Source organism: Sinocyclocheilus anshuiensis, unplaced genomic scaffold, assembly GCF_001515605.1.
Source record: "Sinocyclocheilus anshuiensis isolate Anshui unplaced genomic scaffold, SAMN03320099.WGS_v1.1 scaffold482, whole genome shotgun sequence".
NCBI lineage: Eukaryota > Metazoa > Chordata > Actinopteri > Cypriniformes > Cyprinidae > Sinocyclocheilus > Sinocyclocheilus anshuiensis.
Genome location: NW_015547676.1, coordinates 328,161 through 338,210, shown reverse-complemented (window position 1 = coordinate 338,210; position 10,050 = coordinate 328,161). Strand labels below are relative to the sequence as shown.

The window sequence follows — 10,050 nt, the reverse complement described above, 5'->3', positions numbered from 1 at the left end:
TACAGCGAGAATAAAAGTTACGCCTTCTTTCTTTGCGTGAACATTTGGGCGGTGTTATGCAAATCTTCCCACGCAGTGACCTAGGTATGTGGGGGTGTGTTAGAGCGAGCCGTTTTAGGTAGGTGTGGCTGACTCTTAACTTTTATAAAGAATATCTCTTTGAATTTGAGACTTCAGTTTTTGCAACTTTACAGATCTTCTTTATGCACCAAGAGCTTGTAACACTCCAAAGAGAAAGGAACAATTGAAATCGCATCATATGACCCCTTTAATATCTCTTTATTTGTATTACCTTACAGCAGAACCAGCGGAGCAAATCAACCAACCACACAGTCGACTCTCTCTCGTACAGCGCTGCTAAATCCTAAATCAAATCGGTTCGTCTTAAAAACTCCTCTTTTCCCCCGTATTTAGCTTTGAAAGATTCGATTCGTTCTAGTGAATCGGTTCGTCCTAACGGTATTCTCTGTAGTTTGATTCATTCTAGTGAATCACTTCGTTCGGACGGTTCTTCTAAATTACAAACAGAATACACGATCCATTCCCTAGTTCTTCATTTAACAATGTAAGCAGTATTCTAGTTTAAAGTAATTTATGATGTAAATGTATTTGTTCAGTTTAGATGTTGTCATCCTAAATATTCATTCAATCCAAAACTCTCAAACCTTGTTTTTGTAGTAAGTTTTAAAATTCATTGCAAGCTATTTCCTGTACCCTGTAGTGTATTTCTTTCCTTTTATTTTTCTCACAAAATTGTCTTTGTTTTTGTAGACATATTTGGGTATTACAAGGAGAAGGTGACTTTTCAGGACATTACCCCATGTCCCCACTTTTCAAAACGCTTATAAATCACACAGAATGGAGTGTATTGAAAATCTGAATGCATTTTAGCAGATTTTGAGGGAATACTACTTCATGATACATCTATAAATTCAGTCTCATATTTTCTAGATATGTCCTAACCAATTCACCCATGTGTAAGCTGGTAGTGATGGACTTCTCATGGGACAAAACCACTAAATGGCTCTTTCATTGACTTAAATAGAATGGAATGAATGAATGAACAAACAAACAAATAAATACTATGAAAGTCCATTGGGGTCCAGCAACTGTTGGTTACCAACATCCTTCAAAATGTCTCCAATGTGTTCAACAGAAGAAAGAAACAACATCAGGGAGCGAAAATGATGACAGAATTTTGTTTCTATCCCTTTAAAGATGTGCTTTTTGTGTTCCACCATAATAACTAATAATAAAAAATAGATTTGAATTATTTTATTTATTATTTTATTAAACTAATAATGCATTTTTGTGTTCCACTTTAATAGTTGTTGCACTAGCTGGATGTTTTTGACATCTTACCCTCTGCATTGTTTAGTATTCCCTCTTTAACCAAACCTTTGTATATCTGTCTGACAAAACAGTTTATGCAGTTTAATTCACTTTGCATTGGCAAGATGATTTAAAAAATGTAAACAAGAATCACCAGTCATTTTTATGTTTTTTTTTTTACATTTTTAGCACTTAAGTACAATTTAAAGCTGCACTTTTTTTTACTTTTACTTAGTACCTGCATTTTTGCTTGAGTATTACATCTGCTGAATTCTATAGAGCGTCTTGTTTTGCTTGAGCACTCGATTATATGATATATGGTAGCCTATACAATATGATGTATTTGCTTTTGACAACCATTTGTAAGGTGAAGAAGTCTTGCATTATTCCTTAATCAACAGAAAAACACGGGTACCACAAACACACGATTCCTGTCTTCATTTGAGCCAGATTACAACTATTTGATCAATTCTAAACATGCATGACTTTCCTGATTTATGGCCAGAATAAGAAATTATTCAGAGTTATGGCCAGTGATCCAGACGTGTTGTTTTACTGCATCCAAACAGACTCCTTTGCACATTGTAAGTTATACACTTTGAATAATTATGTCTTCTTTGAAACGCTTGCCATTTGACTGCTTTGGTTATTTTTATGAGTGCATTAAAGCTGATACACTGATACTACTTTTTTTCAGCGCTTAGCGATGAAGCTTAACAGTTGCTGATATTAAAGGGGTCATATGATGTTGCTAAAAAGAACATTATTTCTTTTCCCCCGTATTTAGCTTTGAAAGATTCGATTCGTTCTAGTGAATCGGTTCGTCCTAACGGTATTCTCTGTAGTTTGATTCATTCTAGTGATTCACTTCGTTCGGACGGTTCTTCTAAATTACAAACAGAATACACGATCCATTCCCTAGTTCTTCATTTAACAATGTAAGCAGTATTCTAGTTTAAAGTAATTTATGATGTAAATGTATTTGTTCAGTTTAGATGTTGTCATCCTAAATATTCATTCAATCCAAAACTCTCAAACCTTGTTTTTGTAGTAAGTTTTAAAATTGATTGCAAGCTATTTCCTGTACCCTGTAGTGTATTTCTTTCCTTTTATTTTTCTCACAAAATTGTCTTTGTTTTTTTAGACTTATTTGACTGTTTTCTTCCTCCTGATCACGTGACTCGCCGCAGCGCTGTCACATGACCGCGAGCCGTGAGCATGGCGGAGCGAGAGGAGTATGAGGGTCTGCTGGATGAAGATGAGGAGGATGAAGGGGTGTCGCGGCACCTGAGCCCGCTGTGTGACCCGACTCACCTGCTGCACCGGATCCTGGTTCTGTTCTTCATGTGCTTCCTGGGCTTCGGTACCGTCTTCCTCATGAGTCACGAGACCAGCTCGATCATGCAGTATAGCCTTATATTCACGCGATAGAGTCTAGCATTTTTTAGAAATGTGAAAAACATTCATATAGCGTTATATTCACATCAAAAGGAGTGTTCTGTGAGTTTAGGCTCAGTGGTGTCAGATTTCAGTGAAAGTGAAACTTCCCGTCTTAATTTACCATTGTGCTCTTGCTGTTTTTTTTTCTGCTCATTTTGTTTTGTTTGGTTTTATTTTAGGCAGCTACTTTTGTTATGACAACCCCGCAGCTCTTCAGACTCAAGTCATACAGGTGTGTGTCTATCTATCTATCTATCTATCTATCTATCTATCTATCTATCCATCCATCCATCCGTCCGTCCGTCCGTCCGTCCGTCCATCTCTATCATCTATCTATCTATCTGTCTGTCTGTCTATCATCTATCTATCTATCCATCCATCCATCCGTCCGTCCGTCCGTCCGTCCGTCCATCTGTCCATCTATCCATCTATCTATCTAGCTATCTATCTATCTGTCTATCCGTCTATCCATCTATCTATCTATCTATCTATCTATCTATCTGTCCGTCCGTCCGTCCGTCCGTCCGTCCGTCCGTCCGTCCGTCCGTCCGTCCATCCATATATCTATATATCTGTCTATCTGTCTATCTGTCTATCCGTCCGTCCGTCCGTCCGTCCATCCATATATCCATATATCCGTCTATCTGTCTATCCGTCTATCCGTCTATATGTCTATCTGTCTATCTGTCTATCCGTCTATCCGTCTATATGTCTATCTGTCTATCTGTCTATCCGTCTATCCGTCTATATGTCTATCCGTCCATCCATCTATCCATCTGTCCATCCGTCCATCCGTCCATCCATCTATATATCTATCTATCTATCTGTCTATCTGTCTATCCGTTCCATCCATCCATCCATATATCTATCCGTCTATCCGTCTATCCATCTATCTATATATCTATCTATCTATCTATCCATCCATCCATCCATCCATCCATCTCAGTTATAGTCTAAAACAGTATACATTGCAAGTTTTTTTTCTTTTTTTCTTTTTTAATAAATTAATAAATTAGACCAAAACGAATAGAATAGGTAAGTGCTAGCATTAAGTGGTCAGGTGCTTGCAAATGTTTTTTATTTTTATAATGGCTAAGGACTGATCGAGTAGAGATAGGCAGGTTCATATATATATAGTTCTTGACATGCTTTCCATTGATGTATGGTTTGTTAGGAGAGGACAATATTTGGCTGAGATACAACTATTTGAAAATCTGGAATCTGAGGGTGCAAAAAATCTAAATATTGAGAAAATCATCTTTAAAGTTGTCCAAATGAAGTTCTTAGCAATGCATATTACTAATCAAAAATGAAGTTTTGATATATTTACGGTAGGAAATGTACAAAATATCTTCATGGAACATGATCTTTACTTAATATCCTAATGATTTTTGGAATAAAAGAAAAATGGATAATTTTGAGCCATACAATGTATTGTTGGCTATTGCTACAAACATACCCCAGCGACTTAACACTGCTTTTGTGCTGCAGGGAGACATATGGCGTGTGTTTAAATGTAATTGATTTCCTGCGGTCATGAGCTGATCTGGATATGTTTGATCTGTGTGTCTCAGGACATGAGTCTGAACACGGCCTCCTTCATGCAGCTGTATGCCTGGTACTCATGGCCTAATGTCGTGCTGTGCTTCCTGGGAGGCTTTCTGTTGGACCGGGTCTTTGGCATCAGGTGGGTCCAGTTCAACACACATTTAAATCACATTTGAGCAAAGACATGAAGAACAGGTTCATATATACAGTAAGTGACTGCACTACTGTTTTCCAAACTGATCGATGCAGTGAATAGTGCAAGATGTTTGTTCATGTCTGGACTGTAACAGTATAATGCGCTGACTCTTTTACAGCACATGCTTGCTTTAGTAAAGTGTGTTCACTGAGCTGATGGTCATAACACGGTCTTTTGTTCTTTCCAGACTGGGGACGATCATCTTCGCATCGTTTGTGTTAATAGGGCAGGTAGGTTATTACACACAGCAGTGTCATAATCAGTGCTATGGAAGCTTGTTTCCACCACAGGATGATAATTAAAAAAAAAGGTAATTGCAACTTTTTTGTTGTAATTCTCACTTTTTTTCAGAATTGTGACAGTCGCAGTTCCTTATTTTATAAATGAGATATAAACTAGCAATTATGAGAAAAAAAGTCAGAATTGTGTGATATAAATTTCAAATTCAGAAAAAAAAAATGTATTATGTGAACTCACAATAAATAGATCATGACTTAATTTTATTTTAATTTATCGGCAGAAAAAAGGGAACAGCAAGATGTAAAAAAGGATAAAAGTCAGAATTGCGAGATCAAATAAAATCACAATCACCTTAATTATTATTTTATTGCATGGTGGAAACAAAAACAACAAACAACAAAACAGAATTTCAAGATGTAAACTCAGAATTCCATTAAAAAAGTGTCAGAATTGTGTGATGTAAACTCGCAATTATTGTATTATTTACAGTGTGCAATTGCAAGATATAAACTTGAAAAAAAAAAAAAAACAAGATACAGCTAATACAAGGGAAAAAAAGTCAAAATTGTGTGATATAGAGGAAAAAAATCAGAATTGCAAGTAAAGAAGTCAGAATTGAGAGGTAAAAAATTGCAGTTTCCTTGGAAACAAGCAAGCAAACAAACATAAATTGTGAGACAGAAACTCAGAATTCTAAGAAGAATGTATGATTACCTGTATTATTTTTTTTTCATGTTGGGGAAAAAATAGAATTGCAATATGTAAACTGATAATTCCTTGTGTTTTATTCTGTGTTGGAAACAAGCTTCCCTCCAGTGGTGATACTAATTGTAAGAAATTAACTCATTTATTTTTATAATGAAATTAATTATTATTATTTTAGCTCAGGTTTTGAGAGGAATCGATTCTTAAAGATTCGATGTTGATTTCTTCAAGCACATACACACACACACACACACACACACACACACACACACATACAGTTCTGAAGAATGAGAGTTAACGGAGTTTGCATGAAGTTCCCAAAGTTCTAACACTCGTTTTTCACGAGTTCTTAAAATTCAACCTGAGAGAATCACAAAGCAGAGATTTATCTTACGTTTATTGCTTAATTAGTTTAGCACCGATTTCAACAGATAGAAGACCTTGTTCGGTACTGTTCGTTTGTGACCGCTGAGAAGCGGAGGGGTTTTCCTCGTTGCCCGAGGGAGTCCCGGAGCTCCGGATTAGACCGATCGTTTGATGGTGCCGCTTGTGAGCGCAAGTTGGAGCGCGCTTAACACAAAGGCGAAGAGGCGAAAGGCGAAAAAGCGGTTGAATCCGTTTTGCATTGAGTTTTGATCCGCTGCATAAGTCCGGTCCCCAGATCGTTGTTCCAATCAGACATTACTTGCAAGGCTTAGCTACGCCCCGCACTGTTCCCTGATTAGGCATGGGTCACATGTTTCCCGTGGGGAGTATTTCTGCAAGTTTTAATAACTTCTTATAAACAATATTATCACCAGAAAATGATGCCGGATACCAATTTTTCATTCACGCCAATGTTCGGCGAGTAAAGCAAGCTTTCATTCAACACTAAACTTAACATATCAATAGCTTTATCTGCTAAAAGGGGTTAAACACATTGATTAAAGTTGCAAGGTTACATTTTAACACCTCAAGCATATATAATGCATACAACATATTATTTGTGAATATAGGTTGCCCTTTTATACTTAAATGATTGTCTTTTGAAATTGTCTGTTGTAAGTTTTATGTCCCTTTGTCTGACCGAAGAGAGAAAAGGGTGCGTCCCTTTTGGAATGCAGGGAGAAACGGGAGATGTCCCGAGGTCATGACCATGTCACGGGTGTAGATCTGCCATTCTTCTCACTCGGACATGGAGCTACCATGTTCTTTGTTCTGTTGTTTATTAGATGGTTTATTTATGCTGAAGCCGGTCAACGTTACACTGCACATCTGGTCCTCGAAGGGTCTTCAGACAGAGGGAATTTTCTTCTCTCCTGGTGATTGAGTTAGGGCTTAAGCAGTTCCGATCCCCCTAAGGGATAAAGACCATGCCTTGACCGGAAGCAGGTACAGACAATTTGGTACCCTGTTGATCATTGATCTTCTTTACGACCGCAGATAGCTGGGGAGGAGAATCTTTAGTTTTTTCGGTGGAATGCGGAGATTCAATCGTTCATTTGTGTCTGTTTGCAGAGGCCCTACATAATCATCATGATCATGACTTGTTTTGCAGATCATATTTGCTGCTGGAGCTCTGGCCAATCACTTCTGGCTGATGAATCTGGGCCGTTTTGTGTTTGGGTGAGCAGCGTCTACTGATTAAAATGCATTTCATGTTTCTTTGGCTGTGTGTGAACACGAGTGATCTGTTCAGTATTGGCGGAGAGTCGCTGGCTGTGGCTCAGAACACGTATGCGGTGAACTGGTTCAAAGGAAAAGAACTCAATCTGGTGTTCGGCCTACAGCTCAGCATGGCCAGAGTGGTAAGAGATCAACTGTGTGTGTGTGTTGTGTCTGTGTCTGTGTCTGTGTCTGTGTGAGCAATGTGACCAAATATTAAAATGATTTAAACGTCTTTGAATCACGCTGTAAACTGAATCATCTCCGGGCCATTGGCGCCCTCTGCAGGTATTTGTTATAATACTTAATGTACATAAGTCAGTTATGTTCATATTATGTATAGGCACATTACTTTATGTATTTTAACAGTGTTGTTCAATTAAAGCCATATGACTACTTGGTTTTGATACTTTATTTGAACCAATTATTATTGCCTCATTGTTCGTTATACTGTATATATATATATATGTAGTCATACTAAAGCCTGTTTTTCACTTAGGTCTATTTTTATCACTAAAAAACATCAGATTACTCACTTGTCAAGATAATCAGTAGATTACTTGATTACCAAAATAATTGTTAGTTACGGCTCTAGATTAGTTAAAATATTTCAAAACACAACTACGTTGTTTTGTGGAGCTCAGCGTTGTCTAATTAAAAGACAAATATTTTGGCATTGAAAATTTCTTAAAATAATATTAAAATATAGTCTCGGTCTAGTGAACCAAGTATCTGTATTTTGCCTCATCTCGTGAGCTAAGTGTATTGTCACACCCCTAGTGTCCATGAACATGATATAGCTCATGACTTTACAAGTGTACGATGAAGCTTTTAATCATATATTCATGAAAAAAAATCACTTTGAATAAGGAAAGCAACATCTTTGCCATAGTATCCTTTCAAATGTTAAAGTTGCCACAGTCATTGCATGCTTTGCATGTTATTTGTACCATTTAGTTTTATTAGTTTATTTATTAGAATTTGAAAGATAATAACGATATTGTGATCTCTGATTTTAGTCCTTGAAAACCAAAAAGTATTGCTTGAAAAGTCCATGTAAGTCCTGGAATTGCATTTTGCAGTTTCTGTACGAACCCTGATAAAGTAAAAACACTGAAATATTATTACAATTTAAAACAGCTGTTTTCTATGTGAATATATTGTAAAATGTAATCTATTTCTGTGATCAAAGCTGAATTTTCAGCATCATTACTCCCGTCTTCAGTGTCACATGATCCTTCAGAAATCATTTTAATATATTGCTCAAGAAACATGTCTGATTATTATCAATGTTGAAGACAGAAAACAGTTAAAAGTTGATTCTTTGATGAATAGAAAGTTCAAAAGAGCAGAATTTATTTGAAATAGAAATCTTTTGTAACATTATACATGTCTTTACTGTCACTTTCGATCAATTTATTGCATCCTCGCTGAATAAAAGTATTAATCTTACTGAGCCCACACTTTTGAACAGTAGTGTATGTTTGTGGCAAATAGCAATAATTAGTGCACATGTTGATTTGCTGTGAATGTGAGGCTCTCTGTGTGTTCAGGGCAGCACGGTCAACATGAACGTCATCGGTTGGGTTTACAGCCGCATCGAGGCGATGCTGGGCTCAGTGGGACACACCACGCTCGGGATAACACTCATGATCGGTGAGAGCCCTTACGAACCCTCGCAAATATCAGAGGATTTCCAAATGGGGATTCCTAACCCTGGAAATCAGCCAGATCCAAAAAAAAAAAAAAACTAGAAATATCTTGAAGGCTTTATGCATTGAACGCACAGTTCTCTAGTTACTTGCAAGCTAGAAGTTGTTGTTTGTGAGTTCCGTGTCTGTGAACTGATGGGTAATCTTCATGCAGTGCTTAGTCTGCACACACGGTTTTATTTCTGCCATGCAGTCGGTCGTCTCAGTATGTTGTTGTGAAATGAGATGTGCTTCTCGACGGCTCGTGTTTCACTTCTGCTTTTGTTTGCCTTGTTCCGTCTTTCTGAGTCTTTTGTGAACTAAATCACTGAATGTTTCTTTTCCTCTCTGGTGTATCAGCTCATATTTCAGCTTTAATGTCAGATAAGCCTGTTTTTAACCCCGGTGGAGGCCTGCGTGCTGAGGCCTGGGTTTTATTTATCATCTGAATCATGCTGTGACAGAGCTACTTATCATACAGTCCGTGTCTAACATGCCAACGCACATTTGGATGTCATGTAATTTGTGATGTGTTTGGTCTGAGTTAACGCTGTGTGGTGTTTCTCAGCGGCGTCCACGTGTCTGTTCTCCCTCACATGTGCTCTGATTCTGGGCTTTCTGGACAGAAGAGCAGAGAAGATCCTCCACAAGGAGCAGGGCAAAACCGGTGAGATGATCCAGAGCAGACGTTCATGAGTCTGGCTGCCATCTGTCCCGTCAGACACTGTTTTACAGAAGTGTGTGTGTGTGTGTGTGTGTGTCATGTAGGGGAAGTCATCAAGCTGACGGATGTCAAGGACTTTCCCTTCTCTCTCTGGCTCATCTTCATCATCTGTGTGGCCTATTATGTGGCCATCTTCCCATTTATTGGACTGGGCCAGTGAGTTTCTTTCCTGTTCATATCGAAAATCAACTGTAAAGACTTTAAAATGGAGATCATATGAATGTGCACTTAATGTGAAGGAGTGTGCGTGTGAGATGATGATGGATGAGTTTAAATCATGTTTGCGTTTCTCCACACACAGAGTTTTCTTCATCGAGAAGTTCGCCTTCACTACTGTCCAGGCCAGAGCCATCAACAGGTACACACACTCTCTCTCTCTCTCTCTCTCTCACACTCACACACACACCCACACTCATACATACACACACACTCATACACTCACACACACACAGACACACACACTCTCACTCACACACGCACACACAGACACAGACACACACACACACACACACACACACACACACACACAC

General features: G+C 38.1%; 1 protein-coding gene across 1 annotated transcript in view; it reads left to right on the top strand.

The window, feature by feature from the left end:
• The first annotated feature begins 2,529 nt into the window (after positions 1 to 2,529).
• Positions 2,530 to 10,050, top strand: part of LOC107703000 (major facilitator superfamily domain-containing protein 1-like) — a 9,969-nt gene continuing 2,448 nt past the window's right edge. Inside the window, exons 1-10 of the mRNA XM_016505487.1 lie at positions 2,530 to 2,695; positions 2,952 to 3,004; positions 4,347 to 4,459; positions 4,704 to 4,746; positions 6,999 to 7,066; positions 7,140 to 7,248; positions 8,659 to 8,761; positions 9,365 to 9,463; positions 9,565 to 9,676; positions 9,822 to 9,878. Of these exons, the coding sequence (XP_016360973.1) occupies positions 2,551 to 2,695; positions 2,952 to 3,004; positions 4,347 to 4,459; positions 4,704 to 4,746; positions 6,999 to 7,066; positions 7,140 to 7,248; positions 8,659 to 8,761; positions 9,365 to 9,463; positions 9,565 to 9,676; positions 9,822 to 9,878 (902 nt within the window). The 5' untranslated portion in view covers positions 2,530 to 2,550. The remainder of the gene's footprint in view (positions 2,696 to 2,951; positions 3,005 to 4,346; positions 4,460 to 4,703; positions 4,747 to 6,998; positions 7,067 to 7,139; positions 7,249 to 8,658; positions 8,762 to 9,364; positions 9,464 to 9,564; positions 9,677 to 9,821; positions 9,879 to 10,050) is intronic.